General features: G+C 49.8%; 8 protein-coding genes across 8 annotated transcripts; 4 read left to right on the forward strand and 4 right to left on the reverse strand.

Annotated features, from left to right (window-relative positions):
• Positions 1-2,199: 2,199 nt before the first annotated feature.
• MAA_01293 (uncharacterized protein) lies at positions 2,200-3,525 on the forward strand (the record flags this gene model as incomplete). Its single annotated transcript, XM_007819291.1, has 2 exons — positions 2,200-2,705; positions 2,751-3,525. The coding sequence occupies 2 exons, from the start codon at positions 2,200-2,202 to the stop codon at positions 3,523-3,525; spliced, it is 1,281 nt and encodes a 426-aa protein (XP_007817482.1).
• Positions 3,526-4,090: 565 nt separating this feature from the next.
• Positions 4,091-5,485, reverse strand: MAA_01294 (uncharacterized protein; the record flags this gene model as incomplete). Its single annotated transcript, XM_007819292.1, has 1 exon — positions 4,091-5,485. One exon carries the CDS (start codon positions 5,483-5,485, stop codon positions 4,091-4,093), a length of 1,395 nt encoding a protein of 464 aa, XP_007817483.1.
• An 889-nt stretch (positions 5,486-6,374) lies between these two features.
• On the forward strand, positions 6,375-8,325 carry MAA_01295 (Hsp70 family protein; the record flags this gene model as incomplete). The annotated part of the gene is made up of 6 exons (XM_007819293.2): positions 6,375-6,435; positions 6,488-7,400; positions 7,464-7,563; positions 7,612-8,020; positions 8,088-8,269; positions 8,320-8,325. The coding sequence occupies 6 exons, from the start codon at positions 6,375-6,377 to the stop codon at positions 8,323-8,325; spliced, it is 1,671 nt and encodes a 556-aa protein (XP_007817484.2).
• Positions 8,326-9,178: 853 nt separating this feature from the next.
• MAA_01296 (Cytochrome P450 CYP620N1) lies at positions 9,179-10,794 on the reverse strand (the record flags this gene model as incomplete). The annotated part of the gene is made up of 2 exons (XM_007819294.1): positions 9,179-10,223; positions 10,277-10,794. The coding sequence occupies 2 exons, from the start codon at positions 10,792-10,794 to the stop codon at positions 9,179-9,181; spliced, it is 1,563 nt and encodes a 520-aa protein (XP_007817485.1).
• Positions 10,795-12,455: 1,661 nt separating this feature from the next.
• On the forward strand, positions 12,456-13,196 carry MAA_01297 (haloacid dehalogenase; the record flags this gene model as incomplete). Its single annotated transcript, XM_007819295.1, has 1 exon — positions 12,456-13,196. The coding sequence occupies one exon, from the start codon at positions 12,456-12,458 to the stop codon at positions 13,194-13,196; it is 741 nt and encodes a 246-aa protein (XP_007817486.1).
• Positions 13,197-13,391: 195 nt separating this feature from the next.
• On the reverse strand, positions 13,392-14,171 carry MAA_01298 (O-methyltransferase; the record flags this gene model as incomplete). Its single annotated transcript, XM_007819296.1, has 1 exon — positions 13,392-14,171. One exon carries the CDS (start codon positions 14,169-14,171, stop codon positions 13,392-13,394), a length of 780 nt encoding a protein of 259 aa, XP_007817487.1.
• Positions 14,172-19,049: 4,878 nt separating this feature from the next.
• On the forward strand, positions 19,050-20,022 carry MAA_01299 (3-oxoacyl-[acyl-carrier-protein] reductase; the record flags this gene model as incomplete). The annotated part of the gene is made up of 2 exons (XM_007819297.1): positions 19,050-19,639; positions 19,743-20,022. The coding sequence occupies 2 exons, from the start codon at positions 19,050-19,052 to the stop codon at positions 20,020-20,022; spliced, it is 870 nt and encodes a 289-aa protein (XP_007817488.1).
• A 378-nt stretch (positions 20,023-20,400) lies between these two features.
• On the reverse strand, positions 20,401-22,036 carry MAA_01300 (MFS general substrate transporter; the record flags this gene model as incomplete). Its single annotated transcript, XM_007819298.1, has 4 exons — positions 20,401-20,992; positions 21,050-21,401; positions 21,470-21,750; positions 21,801-22,036. 4 exons carry the CDS (start codon positions 22,034-22,036, stop codon positions 20,401-20,403), a joined length of 1,461 nt encoding a protein of 486 aa, XP_007817489.1.
• Positions 22,037-22,594: the final 558 nt, after the last annotated feature.

Consider the following 22,594-nt stretch of genomic DNA (forward strand, 5'->3'; position numbering starts at 1 on the left):
GAAGGGGGCGGGGGGGGGGCGAGGTGATGCAACCAACGTGTTTTTGCTTGCAAGTCAGGCATCCTCTGCGAGATCTGTGTTTCATGGAATGCTTCAACATGGTACTACGTCGGGCGACGTTTGCTACAGTATGCCCATGACGGACGGGAGAGTTGTCGCTCTCCTTCTCTCAGTCCCAAGCGAAGCTTGGCGGGCATGGAATTGATTTGCTGCCTGGCAAGTGCACAAGTGGCGTAGGGGTCAGTTACGCGAGCGGAGCGGGGCGGGCGGGGAATTGCCAACTGGGATGGAGTCTGGGGTGCTGGTCCGGAGCAACATTATTGCGCCCTTTGAACCAGAGTAGTGCACGTGACGTTTCAATGTTAAATGTTAGCCAGGGAACCAGGTCGGACCCCCTTGTTGTTCACCACAAGACAACTTTACTGAAGAAAGGCCGATGAGGCAGATTTTCGCTCTTTGATCTCACCAGGTTTGCCTTGCTACGTGTACTCTCATGCTATGCGCGGGGAGCGGCTGGCAGCAGTGAATGCTCACCTTTCCATCAATTGGCGCTCCAAACGAGGCCATGGTAAAGCTTTGGTAGTCGGTCAAGAGTGAGGTGCCCAACACCTCTCGCGGCGTTGGGCCACAGCTCAAATGGACAAGCCACTGACACTTCCACAGTGACACGGCAGGGCTCAGACCAAGACTTGTCATGGTATCGAGTGCTGGGTGGAAATGGCTTTGCCACAGACGCGGCCAATGGGAGAACATGGCCGCAGCGACAGTCAACACAAGCCAAGCTCCGTCCAAACATTCAAGTCCCCTGGTCAAGGGTGCGATAAGTGATTAACGTTGAAAGCCAGATTGTCATTATCCATGTCAGCTCCCCACCGAGCAAGCCATCAAATTCATCCCGCGACCCCTGGCAGCCCTGATCCTGGCCCTGGCGCTAGGCTTCCAAGTTCCATCAGCAAATGCACGTCATCCGAATGATGAGCCAGGTCTTCCAAAGAGACCAGAGGGGCCTATTGTTTGCTATCCCGCACCCCGTGATTCAAGGCCTGCACGCTGGCAACACCCCCCTCCAAATGCATGTGTTGCCCCCTCGTCTGCCGAAAGGCTCGGGCCGCGTAAGCACCAGATCTGGCAAGTCGTGCCGGCAGCCAATAGAGAGGCCAAAAATTCACTGTTTACGGCAGGGGACGTTTGATTTCTCAAGTGTTCAGATATGGAAGGTCCATGCGCTTGATTGCCAAGCCGAGTTTAAGTACTACCAGACTGCTTCCTGTGTGCCCCTGCCCTGATACAATCAAGTGTCCGCATATTGCATTCACGAGCCCAAGCACAGAGGTTGGTATAACGCCATCCCAGGCGCCCAGATCTGGTTAGTTAAGCAACTTGAAACTTGGTGCTTATTTCCATAGCTTGTGCACCGTTAGTCGGCAACTAGCTTTCACCGCTTGGCCGTACTATCGTTGAAAAGATATATTCTGCATGATTTTCATTTGTCTCACCGGAGACATATGTATTGAGCGCTTCCGCGGGTCTCGAGTCGTATTGGCGTCGTACCACCTTGCTGTACTGGCGTATGTTTGCTAATATTGCAGCCTGCAACCCGTGCTATTAAAATCTGAACTCCAGGCTCAGCCTACAGCCCGGTCACTACCGCACCCCGTCGTCGATTCTAGAAGGGTTGAGGCATTCTATTTTCTCCTATAGACCACGCCGGCGACCCATTATGGCGCTTCGGCCCCCGCGACAGTTTGCTGCGGCAGTCGAGACTCAAGAGGGAGTCACGGTGAAGACACTAGTACTATGTCGACTGGCGGCCTTGTATATGCACCTGGCAGATAACATTGACGAGGGGCTTGTTAGCAATACAATAATCATTTGCGAGGCTATGTCGCTCCTGCGTGAATCATCACTACAGATCGTCAGGCAAGGGTAGATCCGGATCCTAAGGATTATTGAGTGTTTTGTGCGTGGGGGGGAGATGTTGACTTTGCAAGACATTCCGTATGTGTATATATATCTTGAATACCCTCAATATGATTCCTTGGCTCATATCCTCATTTTCCTGCAAATCTCTAGCCTTCAAACGTTTCGCCGCACCTCAATACTCTCAATTTGCTCCCTACCTTGTATTGATTTCCTCCCCGCAAGGCAATTCACACTGTCCCACACTATTTCATCCCCTAGTGAAGCAATCTAGACGTAATGTCGGTACAAACAAAATCTGATCTTTCCAACTTGGCTGAAGCCCTTACTTGCCTTCTAAGAGTCTCCACGGGCAAGGAGTTACAGCACCTGGTCGACGAGCATCCGTTCCTGGACGAACTTACAGCTACAAGCTCAAGCGAGCGCGGTTCCGAAATGAAACACCTAAAGGGAGCTCTGACGGAATTCTTGACCAGCGGAAATGTTTTCTTAAAGGCTGTCGAGCAATTTCTTTTAGCACACCGGTATCAGAATCTCGCTGCATACATGGCTACCGATTCAACTCTGGGTTCATATTTCCTCAGGCTGCTAGACGCCGCCTTGAAGAAATATAAAAGCAAGACGTGCTTGGAAGATTCGGGAGATCAACGCTATCCAGCAGTCGACTTTGGCAGTATCCTGAATCAGGTTCAGGGATTGCAATTGGACCAAGATCTACTGCACGAGATTCAAGATGTAGTGGTAAAGAGAAGTGAGATGAGGCCGCCCGCATCTAGGATTACTTGGTATGTGTTTTTATTACACACCCCCAGAATCTACGTTGCTAACAGGTCCGCCATTGTCCATAGCCGTGGTCCAATTCATTTCAAGGACAGTGAGGTCCAAGATATGCTTAAAACTATTGAGCCGAAGACCCCTCGGATTTCTGAGCAGCTTTTTAAGAGACTTGTTGGTAAAAAAAATGAAATTCACCGAGATGTTATTGAATCAATGACTGCGGGATTCGTATTTGTCGACCATGGTTATTTTCGTGTCTGGAACCAAATTGGAGAGAATTTGCGTCAGCTTTGCTACTTGACCGGCGCCAACATTGCATCTTCGACAACCGACACGCCATGGATAATACCAGCCTTGCGCGCGGCTGTCGACTCACGGACAGGGGCGCTCGCAATTACTCAAGGGATTATCCAGCAGCAGAGTATCGAAATACATAACCAACAGCAAGTCATTACGTCTCTGATATTTCGGAGTCTCATGGAGCAGATTCCGCCGGTCGGAATGGACAAGAAGAGTGCGACTAGCAGGTGGCAGGGCTTCTGGGACAAGGCAGTCAAAGTCGCCGAGGCCAAGGATGATGAGCGCAATCCTGAGCATCCTCTCCGCGGCATTCTGACGCCTCAGCTTAAGAACCGCGGTCGGGAGATGTACGGGACCCTGAGCTTTGGTATTCACAACTATAGAGACTGCGCGTTCTTTGTTGATTCAACCACCTTTACGGCACTTGATTCCAAGATACTCAAAGCCCTCACTCCAGCTGGGACCAGCATCAACGAAGACGGAACAGTGGACTGGGTTGCTGAGCGCAAGAGATATGGAGTTGAGTAGGATTTTTAGGATTTTCCCTGAGCCGAGACGAGGAGAGATTGTGTTTCAGGATCAATTCCATGAGAACTATCATGATCAAGACCAGCATTTCCTATAGCTAGATTGTGAATTCATCATGCTTCATCTGACTCTTGCAGTTCAGTCTTTGCCATTGATGCTTGTTGTATGCTGATGAGCTCTTGCTGGACCTTTCCGCGGCCTGTTTTGGATCTATTGCGATTCAATAGGACCAAGCTCTACGATGGAGGGAAAAAGGATGCCACGATAGGTATATGTGATGAATACTATATTAGTTGCGCGATTATGTCTGTGCATCTTCTCCCTCAGCCATGCGTGCAAGGACCAACTTTGATTGCATAATTGAAGTCACAATTTCGACCCGTCATAGTATCTAAAGTACCACTTCGGAAGACGATATGATCTAGACAATACTTTCATATATCCATCCACAGCATGAAGTGGCATATACAAAGTCTTCCGTGCCCAGATTGCCTTTGCATGTTTTATACAACTTCATAACTAGCCCCTCGACTCACTCGTTGTGCCTCCCTGCAATGGTGCCTCTTCATTCGTCTCTGCCTAGTGTGCTCGTATCGGTATGTGCCTCGGCGTTATTACCTCGGTCAGCTTTTCCAACATGGTCGACTTTTTCCATCTCGGGCATTATGAAAACTTGAGGCCGGTCCAAGGGATCCCGATCATTGTCGCTCAGTAAAGTTAGACCCGGGAAGACACAAATTCCATAGTTTGGCGATGGCGGCGGAATCCTTATCTCCCAATTACCCGGATCAGAGGCGAGTATGTAGCCCAGGTGTGCGCTTCTCGAAATCATAGAACGTAGAGCAGGCGTCCATCCGTACACAAAGACCCCATCTAACTTGGGTAAATGGTCGAAGAAGCCGGAAAGCGCATTCACCAGAGCTTCGACCTGGGAGTCAAGATGAGGATTGAATTCGTCATAGAGGTGATGGTTCATCGTGACGAATGTTCTTTCCTGCAACAACACAGCGGAAAGTTGTCTCCAAGCATTTTGAATGATGTCTTCTGAATTCCACGAATACGAGTCAGCACAATTTCTCCCCCATGCTAACGGCAGAAGTCTCTTACCATCGCCCATTGGGTCCAAATAATCCTTCGGATCCCTTTTGTTTTCGGGAACATACAGCATGAAGTTTTTAATCGCAGGGTGTAGGAGAGAGAGCGGCCCGACTGAACGGATATCCAGATTAGAAAATATCGCCCACGCAAGCAAATGGCGTATCGCAATGTGGCGGGTACGAGGCTCAGTAACCAGCTCACAGATCAAGTTGCGACTATCCTCGCTTAGACCAAGAGGCTCAAGTGACTTATTTAGGGAAATAGAATTCGGAATGACTTTCTGGTGATCGAACCCTGCACGGACAACGTCATGGAAGCAGCTTTGCATTTCTTCGAAATCTTTCCGAATTTGACCCCAGCCTACATGAGCACCTTGCAGGAGAAAATGTTTCATGAAGCCTGTAAATGCCGCCCCCTTGCGACGTTGTAGGCTGTCACGCGTCTGCTGGACATGACGCGCCCGACTTCGTCTCATAAAGTAGTATCCCAAAAGCCCTGCCATAGCCAACAGGGCCGCAACTCCAGCCAGGGTTCCAATGACTATTTTTGAGGCAGCATCATTCGAAACTCCCGAGGCTTTCGTTGCTGTTGTTGACGTTAGCTCGGTAACATTGTATTCGCATCGGTATGATATCGCCATGGACACAGGTTGGCCCGCTGCCGACGTCGTGTCTGTCACAACGGTCGGCGATGCCGCTGTTCCGATAACATGGGAATTTCTCCCATCAGTAAGTACAGGACAAGACGTTGGCAAAGAGATGGGATGTGTAGAACCAGCAGGGACAGTTTGCGAGGCTTCTGGCGTCCAAACAGCCACTGCGGATTCAGAAAGAGTGATGGGAAAATATACGGTAGTAGTCATCGTAGCTGGTTTGATGGTCCAGATTATATGCGGCCGGGCTGTTAACGAAAACGAAAAAAAAAAAAAAAAAATAAGACGAAAGGCAGAAGAAATAGAAGACGTGAAGGGTCTCACAACAGCGTGTGAAGCCACCTGCCCTGCTACTCGGAACAAAGGACCTGTGTCCCCTTTTAGACATGCTGCGGATCTGGAATCTATTTACGGCTTTTTGCAATTGTCTACTTCACGCCCGGATCACATTCACCCCCCAGCGCCCTCGTGCTGTGCGGATGGCTGGAGCATGGATCCATTCATCACCTCAGCTACCATTTCCACTGTTTCAGCCATAAAAACGGCCTGAAATATTGAATCAAGCCCACGAGCCAATCAGTTATTGGGCACCAGACTCGAGGCGCCGTGTCGGAGCTGCCTGGCGCCCATGCCTGCATGTGGTGTACTCGTCACGCCTACCCGGCTGGCTGGGTGTGTACAGTATAGTATACGATAAACAAGGGGGAGTGAGTATACTTGATGTCTGGTCTGCATGTTGTCACAATTGCCAACCAGGTCAATATCTTTAAGCCACCAGACTACATACATGCTACAAACAACGCCATCCACAGCCTCATTGCTGCCGGCCAGGCGGGCACCCGAAACAAGCAAACAGAATTTTGTCCGGCATGGCCTCAATTCATCAGGTTGCCAATGGTTATACGCTCTTCCTCGCTCCTTTTCTACTATATAGTTTGTCCAAGATGCCACTACAATCCCCCAAACCTCAGACACAACCACCTGCTGCTATTCAGTTGCCATTGCGTCCTTCTCATCTTTTAGACGGCCTCTTTCACATCACAGCACCATCACTCGTATTACCTATACTTGCTTCTCATTAGCGATCAACCTATCCAACATGCACTCCACTAGACAAACTGACGTGTGTATCGCCATCGATTTCGGAACGACATTCACTGGTGCGTTATTCCTACCCTATGCCTTCTCCATGACTTTCTGACCACGGCGTAGGGGTCGCTTGGATGGTTCCAACTGGGCCGGATTCCAGGATCCATGTGCTTCCGGGCGATCCTGTTGCTCAGAAGTTTCCGACTATCCTAGCCAAACATGAGCCGGGAAAATGGGGCTCCGATTGTCAGAACATGTACGAAGAGGATAAATGGAGGGCCTTTAAAATGTATCTTGACCAGGCTCAACTTAGGAAGGCTCATGAGTGCGGTGTTAGCTGGGCGCCCGACTCTGCTGACAGGGCGTTGAGGATTGCCAAAGACTATCTAGGCCATCTTTATGACCACATCTGTCGCCATCTGTCCGCCTCCGCCTTTACTATTGATCAATTTGAAATCGATCCCTTTTCGCACAAGAGCTGGGGTGACTGTAAAATTGACTTCATCTTCAGCGTCCCGACGACATGGGACTGGGGTCAAAGAGCTGCCTTCAGGGACATCGTCAACAAGGCCGGCTTTGGTAGAGAAAGGAATCATCAAATTATCTTGGGCCTGACTGAGGCTGAAGCGGCATCGGTATATGCCCTTTGTATGCTCCAAGATGGCAGTTTCAACAAGAATGACACCATTCTGTCCATCGATATGGGCGGCGGAACCACTGACATTGCCTTTGTTGAGGTTGAAGCGCTCGAACCACACAAAATAAAGCTTTTACAACAGGTCAAGGGGGTTGACAGTGGTTCCATGTGGATTGATAAGGATTTTGAGCGATTTGCTGCCGATGAGCTTGGTGGATCTAAGAATGCTCAACTCAAACGCATTTCTCATGAAATGTCCCAAGGCAATCCGTTTCAACACCAGAAACTCAGACTTGGGATTCCAAAACAGCCCAATATGCTTGAAATTCCAATCCCACGCAATGGTTTGTGTAACATCCACGGGAGGAATGGGGAGAAAACCACGATAACTTTGCCGAGGTGAGATCTACCTGGTTTTTCCTAGCAATGAGTCACAGTCTCGTCATGCTAACTATATAACAGGAGAGAACTAGAGAGGTTCTTTGACTCTCAGTTTAATAAAATTGCAATATGTACTGATGATGCGTTAAATAACTTCCGGGACGGCGTGCAGAAACAAGTGGTGAGTTAATCGGCCTTCACAGCAAGCTTTGCTAACCGTAGTTTCTAGGATCATGTCGTTTTATCAGGCGGTTTAGGAGGCTCCAAGTACATGTTGACCGAGCTTAAAGATTGGATCTCAAAAAAAGGGCCTCGATGGGTCAATGGAGCGACAGTCCACGTTTGTCCCAAGCCTCAATTAGCCGTAGTGTATGGCCTTCTTATGAATCAACGACAAAACGTTCTTCAGACCCGGATCGCACGAGTCAATATTGGAGTCGTAGAGAAGGAAGACAACGAAAAGCTTCCTCAAGGCACTGAGATTCATTGGTTGCTTAGGAGAGGTCAAAAGAGGACCACAGGCCAGGAGTTTAGCAAAACTTTCGTCAAATCCATAAAATACAAAGGCAACAAACTGTGGAATGTGGAAGTTTTCAGGTCCGATAATGACTCAAGATACTTACCTAACACCACAGGAGGTACGTGATTGGTGTTGAAGAAATAGTGAGAAAATCCGCGGGCTATTATACTTACAAGTATACCCAGATGGTGTCGAGTCTATCGGAGTCTTGTCCATCGAATCTACTGGGCGTCTTAGGAAGCGCAGCATGTTTATGCCAACCAAGGTACCTTATAAGGTGAACTTGCACATCGATGCCGTCGGTGACTACCGCGTCGACATCTCGGGAGAACATGTCAATTCTTCAACTCATTTACATCCCATTCAGGTAAATTCTCCACACGAATCTCCTTATTTTCGCAACGCTAATATATACAGGAATAACTGGACAAGGAGTAAATCCTACCCGACGCACTGTCCCCAAACCGCAGTGTTTCTTCACCAACCTACAATCTAAGTACCATCCTTGAGATTGATGGTCAGAGGTGGATTATGTCAAATTCTATTCTGTTACCGGGACTAGTATCTGGATCACTAGGGTATGAACATGAACCAACTGGACATTGTGCGTAGCTACACGACATGTGAGGGACCTTGAGCGACTATAAAGGTCGCGATCTTTGCTGCATTTGTTACTTTATCTCCTTGAGTCAATATATGTTATTTCGGTATTGACCAGTCCCATTCGTGAAGTTGAGCATTACTCCGGTGTTCAAACAACGTGATGATATGTTGACCCCATGGTCCCGAATAATGACCAAGCGGTTCCTAGACACAAGCCAGGCTAATCGCTTATCCAAGAGTCTAAGACCAGGCTTAGTGTAACGTCTAGTTACACATGATAAATATCACACAATTACCTATCTAGCCGATATCAAATTCTTGGGAGATTTTGTGTTGATTTATAAAAATAACAAGTCATGGCGTATTACGTGGGTTATTGCGATTTCCTAGCCTAGGTACGGCCAACCCGTTGTGTCACCTGATGTAGCACCATTATCGAGATTAATTGAAAAAAACCCAATTCAAAATTTTCACAATAAAAGCAACAAGACATACTACTACCCCCGGCTTTGTAAACCGCACTTACTTAAGTAACGGCGCCGTCAAAAAGCCCTTTCATCTAAATTACCAAATATCACTAGGCTCCAGAGAAGAATGCGTTGCTTTTTAGCGATACGTACAACAGAATTCTAATAGCCGTCCGCTAAGCGGCGAGAAATTTATCTGCTACTAGTTATTTCATTCTAAGAAGGCTAGCATCTCCTTGTTCCCATGGGCTGTTCTTCTCTATATCCCTAACTCGTTCAGCATGTAATTGACTCCTAGGTGCAATTTTAAACGGAAACTCTTCGGGGTGCGCAATCAATCCCGGGGTGAGTTTAAGCCTAGCCTCTCCTACGTCCTTGCTAATAGTAAACAGTGCCAATATGCGTGATATTGTCAAAAACAAGCTTTTGTCAGCAAAGAATCGACCGGGGCAGATTCTGCGTCCAAAGCCGAATACGACAGTCGCCGGATCAGGCTCGTTTCGTATGAGAAACCGCTCAGGATTAAACGAATCTGGATCATGGTATGTCGCAGGATCACGAAGCAGCCACCAGTTGGAGGCAATTATACATGATCCTTTGGGGATACGATATCCTTTGTAGTGTATCTCGGTATTAGCTGCATGAGGCGGAATAATTGGGGTAATCGGAAACCATCGCGTAGCCTCCTTGATAACTGCCGAAACATATGGCAGGCATTCCCTGTCTGTAAACTCGGGAAGCCGACTTCCAATCATGGTATCGATTTCCTTTTGTGCCTTGTGTTGGACCTCGGGAAACATTACCATGGCCAGGACAAAGGCGCTCAGGACCGATATGGTAGTATCTGCAGCGGCGCCGTAGATTTGTCCAGCTACTGCCATGATGGTGTTCTCAGTGTCGGGGTCGATGTTTGCCCCTCCGTCGTTTTTCATGCCGTCGCTGAGAAAGTTGGAGACGAGGGATAGTCGGTGATTTCCTTGAACCATTTGTTGCCGTACAAACAAATACGGTACGCGAGTAACAAAATCATTGATTGCGTACCATCGTCTGGCTGTAGCCTTGAATGATATGCCAGGCATGTAGTTGGGTAGAAATCTTAGCGCTGGAATTATATCGACAACCCATGAAAGCGGCACAAAAGTCTTGGACAAGTTATCCATCATCTGTTCAATTATGCCAACCAAGGGATCTGAGCTGTGAGGCTCAGTGGCGTAGCCGTATGTTATGCGTAGGATAATGGCAGCTGCTTGGCTAAATCATTTATTAGTTTCATACATTAATCCTTGTAGAATTAATCAACGTACGTTTGAAAATGTTGAATGAGGTTTCTTGGCTCGGCCAGTATTCGTAGAAGGAGTCGTCCTGATTCCAGGTTTTGGACACTGTCATATTGAGCCGACAGCTTTTCCGTTCCAAGAGACTGATGCATCATCTTGCGGTGCTGGCGCCAACTCGCATTATACGGCTTAAAAGACAAGAATCTATCGAATCCAGCCATATTGGCGAAGATGGATAGCGGCCGGTCCGAGGTCTTTGTGGACATATTCTCCAGTAAATCTTCAACTTCTTTTTTCCCATGAAGAATGATTGTAGTTTGACCTAGTATGGTAACAGAGCTAATGGGGCCGTATAAGTCCTTAAACTTCAGCCAGTGTTGATACTCCGGAACCCCGCTGGGCGGCAAGGAGAGAATATTGCCTACAATCGGTAGGCCCGTCGGACCTGGCGGGAGAGGCAGACGAGTGTTTCCTCGGAGACGGCCATGGAGGAAGAAATAAAGCGCTACACAAGCAATTCCCAGTAGTATAAAGACGACCCCCATCGTGTAGGGATATAACAGCGGTTGAGAGTTAAGAGAGTGGAGCTATGAGAGCGATGTTTTACCCAGTTCGAGATTATTGGAATGCAGAACAGATTTGATGGTAGGGCATGTCGGATGCTGCCCTGGGCAAGAAATGTGAGGGAATGCCATCTGCACTTATATGCCCAACAAGTGTAACGCTATACAGGGGGGGGCCTCTCCAGGTCCATCTACTAGATATTACATATCATATCGCTATGTTGGTATATGGATGCCTTGCAGTATGCAAAGAACTATTGCAATGAAAACATGATACGTGGTTAGTCAATCATGGCGGAACAGAATACTACATTATAGCGGGGTAAAGATAACGGACGCAACACTCGAGCTGCAAAGTAACGCGCTTGAGAGTCCTGGGATGAACTGATTGGAGCACTCGGAACTGATTGGCCATGGAGCAGCCAGTCTGACCCTGCTCAACGTCAGTGTAATAACAATTACAATCAGGAAGTGGGCTCTGATCACTCATAATGATGTGATAGTCCGGGCAATGCAGAATCACAAGAAACCAGGCAGTGCATTCTGGTGAAGCTCATGCCTACCCTCGGCAGGGTCTGAAGTGAAGCAGGCTGGAATTCCGATAGATGCTAGTATAGACTAGATGGAGACGATCAGGAAGCGCTTCACAAGCTGCTAGACATCAATTGATAGTATATACGTAGATGGCAATTGTATATCGGTCTGGATTAGTGACACGTACCAGGACATTAAACCACAGCTCGACTCATGGATGCTTTAAAGAGATGAGGCCTCTTGGTCAGTGGCACAATAGTATTGGTCCCCTTTTCCTTTACCGCACGGGCCCAATGCCAGGTTTTAAAGACGCCCCGCTTGGTAGGACTTGTAATCAAATTCTTCCACACATATAATGGAGGCATGTAGCGTCACCGTCTTGTGATGCAATGTCACCAGAGCCGCCGCGCGACTTTGCTTGCATCACCACACCCTGCACGCGCCAGAGTGTTCCGCAGCCCTGCCGGCAGATTGACAGCGTGACGATAGGCTGGAACGGATCTACAGAAGTACAGTCTACGGTATAACGATCATGAGCCAGCACAGCGTAGATTCTCTAGCCCCATTGTATACTCCAAGGCCAGGGGCGCGTTTGTCGATATGTGGAAAGCGTCTGGTGTTCGTCTTTTACACCATTTGCGTGTGCGGTATTCCTGCATGTGATTTAGTTAAGAATCTCTTCTTTGGGCGCAAGAGCAGCCACAAACTCGTCAACCGCCTTTTAGTCTCTTGCGTAGCAGCGTTTTGCGCTTGGTAGCTTTGGTCCTTCCGCAGGACGCGAGACCGGAACCGGAACCGGATCTCGGACCGGGTCTCGACGGGCAAGATCGGAGTGACACCCAGTGCCAGTTCCTCTGTTCAATGTTCCTTGATGAAATGGTGGGGTAAGGCTTGGCGGATGGACACAGGGCGCGCCAGGCAAGCCTGCCATCGGCATGTATTGGCACTGGGCCGTCCGCTTGTCATATGAAGGGCTGAAACCGCCTTCCCGAAGGTTCCATACACTGACATGGTCCGCACCCATGACCTCAACACTTGACGTCTATATTATACAAGAACACCGCTGTTCTGAACATGCACTTCAGTCCACCCGACCCCTCACAAGTACCATGGCCAAGCTCTCCGACTACAGAGTCCTCACCTTTGACTGCTACGGCACCATAATAGACTGGGAAACCGGTGTCGTCAACGCTCTGCAACCCCTCCTCGACGCCAACAATGCCTCACGGTCACGCAAGGAGCTTCTCGCAGTCTACCACGAATGCGAAGCCGCCCAGCAAGCCAAGACACCAGACTTGACATATGACAAACTCTTGGCCGCCGTCCACCCCCAAGTTGCTGCCAGATTGGGTCTAAAGGACCCGAGCGCAGAAGAAAGCGACACTTTCGGCGCATCAGTCGGCCAATGGCCCGCATTCCCCGACTCCGTAGCCGCCCTGAGCCGCCTTTCGAAATACTACAAGCTCGTCATCTTGTCCAACGTGGATCGTGAATCATTTGCCAGGACCAACGCGGGGCCATTGCAGGGCTTCCCTTTCCATCTCATCATTACGGCCCAAGATGTCGGCAGCTACAAGCCTGACCTTGCAAACTTTGACTACATGATCCGCGAGGTCAAGGACAGGTTTGGCGTCGAAAAGGACCAGATTATACAAACGGCGCAGAGCCAGTTCCACGATCATCAGCCCGCGAAAAGGGCAGGAATCAAGTCGAGTTGGATCGTGAGGCCAGGTGCAACAATGGGGAACAGAGCGGATGAGATTTATGATTGGAAGTTTGATACGCTGGGAGACATGGCTGATGCCGTTGAAGAGGATGCAGCAAGGAATAAATCTGCATGTATTCAATAGTGCAAATACGTGAATAAATGCCCTTGGCCCAGAAATGATGGTTTTGCCCAACGCTGTCCTGCCAAGATGCATAAAATACGGCCAATAAGACGAGTACGCATCAATACATAAAATCATGCATTTCAAGTGCCAAGCCGACGCATGTACTATCCAACATGATTTGCAAGTAGAAATGAACTGGCCGCACTTGGTCATTTACGACTGCTTCGGCACGTAAATGCTCATCTCCAGACCGTTCTTATACGGCAGGGTCAGGTTGATGAATGGACTCTGCGGACCGCGCATATACTCCAAAAAATCCTTGTACCCCTCAGCCGAGCTGATGGTGTTGTCGGAGATGACAACGGCCCCAGGCCTCATCTTGGGCAGAACGACCTGCAGCGTCGGGAGGACCATCGGGGTCCAGACTGTCGCAACGATTAGCCTCGCACCCGGGCAACGCTCCATTATTAGCACTTGAGAGAAGAAGAACTCACTGTCCAGAAGCAAAAGATCCACGTCCTCGAGATCCTCCTTGAGTGTCTCCCTCAAATCCCCCTCGCGGAGGTCAATCACGTCGACGACCTGCTTGCCACACTTGTCCCAGATCTCCCTGGCCCTGGCCGCCTTGGTCGGCTCATGCTCCGTCGCAATCACTCTCGCAGGCTTACCTCCACCAGACACATTGGCAGCGGCGGCGAGAGCGAGATAGATGGTGCTGACGCCAAACGAGGTGCCGGCCTCGACGATGGTTCGCGCCCCGGTGGCGCGGCACAGAGCATACACATACTGCGCCTTGTCTTGGTCCAGAGCGATGAACTTGTCGCGCATCACCTCGTGCAGTGTGCGGTCCTTGAAGTCATCTCGGGTGATTTTGGACTCTTGGTCCCACGACTCGGCGTGGAGCTGGTCGAGCAAGTCGACGATGTGAGCCGGCACGCCGGCCATGGCGTTCTCCGGAGGAGGCGCATAAGCTGCAGCCGAGAGTGATTCCATTGCAGAAGTGTAAGCTTGGGGGGGAATGTTGGTCGACTAGCTTGATTGCTTAAAGATTTGTCGTGTTTTGAGGATACACGGGAGTCGAAAGATGTCAATTCAAGTTGTCGCGGACACCAGCTCTTTAAAGGGCGTCGGCACCCCACTTCATCGTGTCAATACATGAGCAACAACTTCCGATATCTCCGACATCGTGATAAATGCCGGCTCAAATGGTATACGCCGACAAGATATATGCCGAGGCGGGAGCTATACGTCTCGATTATATCGCATATACCGGCCGAGTGATAAACGCCGACGAGATGGTATACACCGACTGGACGTAATATTGGATCGATGGAAAGCTCCGTGCCATATAAAAATGAACAACACGGCAGCAGGAGTAATTACACTTTTTTGTATAGTAACGACTATGAGTGTTGGCTCGAGGCCAATACCAGCTGCATTTTGGCTCCTAAAACAATCAAATCAGATGACTCTTCGAATTCTAATGACAACCAACATCGTCCTGACCAGGCGAAGAGGTGGGCGGCCAGCCCCAACTCATCCCCCATTTTAACTGCGAAGATTGTAAATAACACTTGTAACACTTTCCCGTGCGGTTATTGAATTTGACAGAGAGATTTAAGCTTACCCAAAGAATACCAGGAAGGGATAGCCGCATAGCAACGAATATAGGACAAGATAAAAAGGGTGAAGGGGTGAAAGGAAAATTCTGCGTAATATTCAGCGAGCAAAGGTATGCCATAACCAATCATGGCCATACCATAGCTCATCAAGTCAGATAGAGAAGGCTGCCTCGTGCAAGTTGCAAATAGGCACAATCCAATAACCGATTTCTGTTACAAACCAGCAAATGAATTCCATCTTAGCTATCGTTCAATGGAGGCCGATAGGCAATCGACTATGCTAGCTTGAAAGAAGCTTCATCATTGTTGGGGGAACCAGTGTAGCCAGCCGTGGCCAGAGATGTTTTCAACACCGTCTTTCTTGGCCGTCCACATGTCGTCGCCCTGCTTTGCACAATTTTACGTGTGCCCGATGCTCATTCATATCATCTCCCCTTGGTCGTTCGGAACAAATGCATTTGAAATAAGGGCGTTGAGGTAGGCATGACATTTGGGCCAAATGTCGACAGTAGTGATTCTTCCGAGAATTGAAATAGCCGTCTCGACATATATACAAGTCACGACTAGCTGTTGCATGTGCTCTCGTCGCGTAGTGTCGATCCAAGTCTTTGGAGCTCTCGAACACCTTGTCGCATCCGCGTTGGCAACTGTACTGACAGCGGCTCGGCGCTTGGGCTAACATATTTTGCTCCGCGTGGCGCATGGTAAGGGAGTTGGCAGTCGATTCTGAAGACAAAGGTGTACTGAAAATAGAGGAAGGACCGCTGCCGCTGCCGCTGCACTGTTCTCCTGGCAGACTGTCAGGGCGCAAGACTCGTTCCTCATCGGAGGATGAGAAGCCGCTCGCTCAGATCTTTGGTGAAAGACCAGCGTATTGTGCAAGGTGTGAAGCTGTAGTCGAGCACCCTGATCAGATGCCTCGGATATAGAGGACTGACCATGCCCGTCAAGAATAGTTGTGCTCTTGGCATTTGTGGGAATGGAGACTAGCTGGAATTCCGACTGTGACACAAAGTTAATCTCGGACATTATTACAGACTCTGCCAGTAACTGCTGCTTGCTACGATGCAAGTCCCCGAGGGCGCAAAGTGAATATGGGTCATGTTCACCACCATGGTATCCAAGGCGTGAGCTCGGGTCAAATTTATCAGGCAGCGAGCAGCACGGAGAAGTAACGTCATTGGATATCCATGAGGGGTCAATATCCGTCGCTTTTAAGTAAGAAAGAGACTCTTCGAAGCCGTAATTGTCTTCTTGGCAAACTTGGTGAGGGCCTGACCCTGATCGTCTTACCGGCACAAACGTCGGCATCAACCCGACCGTTGTGACGAGGGACGGCTCCGCGCCACCGCAGAGGAGATGAAATAAAAAGAGGAAAAGAGCCAATGTGGTCAAAATAGACCAAGTACGAATCCCTATCCCCGTTGCGTATCAGAGGCACCTCCTTCGGCCCAACTGCTCCCCACGGCCAATGGTGACGGCACCACCCCGGTCCCAGGCCCATAGTTATCTTGCGATGATGGAATTATATGTTTTGTCTTTATATTAATTCTATGTTGATGGTATATTAAAGTCAGTGGCGATGTAGAGGAACCCGACGGGACGCCCCCAAGTCACATTGTGCGATGCCTAGTTTGTTGAGTAGTCGAAAGCAACGGGTGGGTGCCGAGAAAAAGGGGTCGATAGGTGCCAAGGGAAAAGCCAACCCTCTCATCGGGGTACCAAGGCAGTTATTATACCCGTGTCCGGATTTATTCATATTGGTAGTTGGCTGGTCAGGGAGCTGACCTGCTGAACAAATCGGCCCCAGGGGTACCGTCGAAGCCTCAAAGACGAGTACATGCTCCTCCAGGTCGACTGCGTATTTGTCAAGACGCAAAGAGATCAATTCGCCCCAGTGTCTTGAGCAGATGTACCTCAAAAGTACTCTCTACCAATTTGGGGCCATTTTCCATGTAGCTAGTCTCACCGTTGTCCCGATTGGGGCCACCTTCTGAAGCGACTTGCAGAGAGTGAGGCTGGCAGCAACATTTGTCTCAAGATGCTGGCAAATCAGCACACGCCACAAAATTTTGATCCTGGGGCCAGTTCCGTTGACTTACGCAGAGGTACTTGGACAGAAATCGTCACATCCAGCAGGCCCAAAAGAGGCCTCTAACTTGGCCAGAAGAACAAGAGACAGGGACGCAGGACAAAAATACTACAAGAGACAAAGTACGCTTTAATGGATTCAGTCTGGCTCTTAATACCCAAATAGTATGGTTCGAGGAGTAGTTTTCTGGTGCAATTGTGTAGGATAACAAGCCAAGTGAGCCAACTCTACATTACGATTATACAACATCATGTACTGGACAGCCGGTTTAAAGATATGTAAACACTAAACCGACGGGGCCGTACTGGAGCATGTCGCTGTTACAAGCCGTTAACCAGTCGTCAAGTCACAGGGCATTGGGGCCAGTTTATCTGGGGCCACATCTTGTCTACGCCCACAACATTTGCCCTCACGTCGAAGCCCAACTTTGGGGTCATTAATTCCGGGGCCATATAGCTAAATGTGAATTATTCGCCCCTCATGGTATCAATTTGCACTGGTAGATTAAACCATGGAACGTGGACTGTCCAGGAGGCCATGGAAAAATCCATGGCTAAAGGCAATGGTCCCAGCCTGTTGAAGCTGCAGCATAGTTACTGCACATATATAAGTATGGATAGTATATAACCAATTCGGCATTTGTTTCAAACTAATAGTTCATATATAACGGTATTTCTTCAAACCCTCTGTTGACACGTGCACTACCGGAACAACATCAACATGGAGCAATATCGGCGAGGCAACCAAGCCCTTGGGTGATATGACTACGATTCCGAGGCCGTAAGCATCTATAGACTCTTGGAATAATTGGAATGCCAAAGTCACTAATAGATATCCCAGTCTATCGTCTGATGAGACATACATGACCTGTCAAGCAACCTCTGCTACTCCCATGGATCGTTGGCTTTCCGAGAGGCCGAGTGAAGGTCCATGGCATAATATCAGCGGAATCCGGAGCCTAAACTCTATGGCGAGAGGCTCGGAAGCCTTTCAGATGCCAGGCCCAGGTAATAGTACCAAGGCCCCCGCGGCTGGTAGTACCAGGCAATGTCGCTAAGGGACGATGGAATGGACTCGGTATGTCATATCGATGCAAGAGGCCCAATGCCTGCAAGCCCTGCAGATTTTATCAAGCCCAGAAAGATTGTGATAATGATACAGGGCTCATAAGAGTCTGGTATAGCTCGTCTTTTGGGCAGCCCAAACCCCTCAATTAGTTCGTCTGACTTGGCGAGGCGGAACAGCCCGTCCGTTTGACTCGGCGACGGCAAACTTCCATGTGCTGAGATGCGCAATTTTCACGGCTAAACTACACCATAGCGGCACGGGCCCACACTATCGGTGTCTGGTGGAATAAGGCGTCATACTCGATGGAAACGATGCTGGCTGGGCCGAGCCAATGTCTGGGTTTGCTCCATGCCCCCTCCAAGGCCGGCGGAAGAAGCGTAACAAGAGACGTCAACGGCCGTTCCCGAGTCAGACATAACTAGGTACCATTTTCCAGTCAAGCAACATGTTATCATGTTCAGAACCTGGAGCACATCTATCCGCCGCCGCGGCACGATGGAGTTGATAAGCATCAACTTAATCTTGCCTGTCACTCACCTATCTGCCGTCGGGTATTTAAACAAGCGCCTGAGACTTTTCATCATCCCGACGGCACCCGGTGAGGCGCCATCGGCCGCTGTACGTGGGGAAAACCCCACTCGATCTCCAACAAAGGAAGTCTGATGCAGCCAATCCTATTCTAATAAATTGCACCCGACGCAAAACAACGAAAGCATCTGCATCCCGCCGGCTTTAACCAGACAGGACAATGGAATTTGAGCATCACCTGCGGCCCCTCAAATTGATATCGTGACACCACATCCCGCCAGCCACCTCGCGGCTCGGTAGAAATGTCGGCGCCAGCAACTCGCTCCCATCCACTCGGGAAAGTCGATTCTCATTCCAAACCAACTTGAAATCGAAACGTGTCTTGCGCTGTGTAGTCTTCGTACTCCCATCATCGGCAATATACCCACCCTTCCAGGAGAAACCGTTTCCTGGAACGCTATATATGGGCTTGGTGTCATCTAAGAGTGAACTATCACATTTCACTGTTCCCCAAAAAGCTCTCATGCCCTGATTTTCTTCCACCTCCTGCGACATCATCCCATGGCCGGCGTCAAAACAGAACACGCCGACGGCGAGCCCTTGAACCCTCCTAAACGCCAACGCATCCAAGACACCACTCCTCCCATTCCTATTCCTACGGCCTCCTCCTCGGCCATGACCCAAGCAAACGGGGCATCCTACACCCCTCTACGCGGCAAAGTATACGCCATCACCGGCGGCGCAAGCGGCATCGGGCTCGCCACAGCGCAGCTGCTCTCCCGCAAAGGCGCAACCGTGTGCATTGCAGACATTGACCCAGAGGCCATCCAAGACGCCGAAAAGTTCTTCTCTGGTCTGGGGGCACCGCATATGACGACCAAAGTAGACGTCTCCAAGCGAACCCAGGTGGACAGCTGGGTCACGTCCATTGTCGACAAATACGGCCGCCTAGACGGCGCCGCCAACGTCGCCGGCGTCATCGGCAAGGGCCACGGCATTGCCTCCGTTGCAGAGTTGGACGACGACGAGTGGGACAAGATTATCGGCGTCAACTTGACGGGCACAATGTATTGCCTGCGAGCCGAGCTGCGCAACGTCGTCGACGGCGGGTCAATCGTCAACGTCTCGTCCATCCACGGCCTAAAAGGCTGGTTCTTCCCCCCTCCCCCCTCCCGCGACTCCATTTCCTCCAAAATACGTCCATCTTGCTAACGCCCCGCTAGGCTTCGCAAAGCACGCCGCCTATGATGCCAGTAAACACGGCATCGTCGGCCTCACCAAGGCCGCGGCCCTGGAAAACGGCGACCGCGAAATTCGCGTCAACGCGGTCGCCCCCGGCGCCGTGTACACGCCCCTCATGCAGAAGAATTGGGATTTTGTGGGCAGGGCCAAGGACGCACCGTTTGATGACCCCTCTGCTTTCAGGAGACAGGGCACGGCGGAGGAGACGGCGAATGTCATTGTCTTCTTGTTGGGTCCTGAAAGCACGTTTGTGAGTGGGAGTGTGTACCAGGTTGACGGGGCGTGGATATGAGTGAATCATGGGCCGGCAGATATAAATTATATGAATGGGCTTGGTGACATCCCATATGGAGCGCATCGTTTCTTTTACAGAGACTGTAGGACCTTGAATGGACCTTGACCAGCGGACTATGCCCATGTATAAAAACCCAAGACGGAGTCGAAAACAGGTTATTGTGACCATTGGAGCCTTTGCCCCTGTAACAAGTAAACTCCAACCACACAGTCATCGGCCATGGTCACTGGGCACAATCCCACGATGGTTTCAAAGCCTAATATTGGACTATTTCGTATTGTTATGATGAGAAAGGTAAGCTCTTGGGCTACAGCATGAAGGGAATCATGTTTCATTGCGGCATCAGCTCCACATCCTCAGACGAGTGCCTCCTCATCAGTCGTCACCGCCTCTGTCCTCACCCACACCCTTCTGCATCTCTACATCTTGAGCAATAGCAATGGTCGGCCCCACGCCAACTTCAGTGACGGCATACGCATCAATGGTGTCTTTGTACCATGGTACAAAGTTAACTGCCAGCGCATAGGACCATGCGCCGAAAAAGAAGCACAAGGGCACAACCATGGACGTCGCGGTCGAGTGCATATCTGCAACATGACCAGTAAGCGGTGGAGCAACAGCACCGCCCAGAACACCTGCAATAATATACCCGGACCCGCGCTTTGTATGACGACCAAGACCTCTCATACCCAGAGCCACGATAGTTGGGAAACAGATGGACTCGAAGAAGAGTGTAACATATAGCAATGCGAGTCCAGTGTTGCCCCTTTGTGTAATGGTTGGCGCAATGAAGACCATACAAAGAGTCAGGTAGATGCCAAATACTGCTCTGGGTTTGAAGCAGTTCATCAGACCAACACCGGCAAAACGGCCGACAGCAAATGCGCCTTGGGCACCAGCCAGGAACTGTGAAGCCTTTGCATTGCTAGTACCCTGTCTCGTATCCGTAACATAGTTAATGAAATAGCTAGTCACAGCAGTTAGCAACTTGCCCTGCGCGCGTTGCAGACTGCTGTTTGCTTACGTGGCAATAGCAACTTGAGCACCCGTATAACAGAACTGAGAAAAGGCAGCATGGAACAGCCTGTATTGCTTTTTGAAGGGCAAATCGTTGTCGACTGCGTGGGCTTCTGCGGCCTGGAATTCCATGTCCGCATCGGTGATTTCGGGTATGCGGGCAAACAGGAAGATTGCAGCCAAGGTAAAGACGAACGCCGCAATCGCCAAATAAACCCACTGCACATTGCGCAGCGCATCTTGATCGTTGAATGTGAAAAACACGTACGATCCCATCACGGGTGCGACTACGGATCCTATACCATTGAAAGCCTGGGAGACATTGATTCTGATTTCAGCATATTTTGGAGGTCCGCACACTAGGAACAGTATTAGCAACTCCTTCGTAAAGCTTCAACCTTATTCACAGGTAAACCAGGGGGCTTACCGGTAATATACGGATTCGCAGCTGTCTCGAGTGATCCTAGGCCGTTGCCGATGACGAAAATACAAGCGCAGAATCCCCCAAAACTGTGCGATTTGATAGCAGGGATGGTGAGCAATGCTCCAACACCTGTGGTATCTGGTTCAACATTTGATCCTCGAGGAGCACATCGGTATGAGTGTTTTAGCTTACCGTAGAGACAGAGGCCCCAGATAAAGACGGCACGGTAGCCAAAATGACGTAAAATCCAGGCCGCATGACCAAGAGAAGCCAGGGGGTATGCACTAAAATCTGCTTAGCAACGTATCAAAGGTCCGTTTCAGTATATACGCACCCAAAGTAGGCTGCCTGAAGGCCGGCAGATCTCGACTTGTCAATGTGCAGAGTGTTTTGGAAATGCTTGTTCAAAGTATCAAGCAACCCGTAAGAAAATCCCCAAAGAAAGAAGAGAACCGTAACAAGGCAAATCGGGAACAGAGATTGACGCAAGGTCATCTCGGCAGCATTAGTTCTGTCATCATCGTGAACTCGCAAAGGCTGCCTTCTCAAGTGTGACGGCTTGGTCGTCATGATTGCAAGGACTAGTGTCGAAGTCTGCCGTTGGAGGGCAGAATAAGAAAACAAGCACTTTCGTTTAGGGAGGAAGTCCCTTGATTCTGTTCTGGAAACGACTGAGGATTTCTCAATGCAATGAGTGGTTCCTTTGCCCTAAGTATTTATGTTCAGACAGTATCCATTTGATGGCTCTTCCAGGCTAAAGTGGCAATTCACAACAGAAGCGCTTCCCCAGACGCCACCGCAGCCTCCACGCACGCGATTTCTGTTTCGATAGCTCCCGTTGGATCCCAAAGTTGGCATCGGCCGTTCAAACCGTTCATAGCTGGTTGTCGTCGACCTTGTCTCAAGCCACGAGGCGCTTTTCCCGTCCCTGGACACAGCTCGAAATGGCCGTCGGATAAATAGGGATGGTAAGGACACTCAGTCAACTCAAAAGTCTGGCGTGACTCCGCATTTCAATCGAAGAGATTGTCCTGCTCCAACGCTCACTAAGCACCTGTGGCTGGACGTGCTACGCGGGGAAAAGTTGGTGTTGGCGGGAGGTGGCGCCGAGATCTGGTTGCCCCAGAT

This window comes from Metarhizium robertsii, assembly GCF_000187425.2.
Source record: "Metarhizium robertsii ARSEF 23 chromosome Unknown MAA_Scf_13, whole genome shotgun sequence".
Lineage (NCBI taxonomy): Eukaryota > Fungi > Ascomycota > Sordariomycetes > Hypocreales > Clavicipitaceae > Metarhizium > Metarhizium robertsii.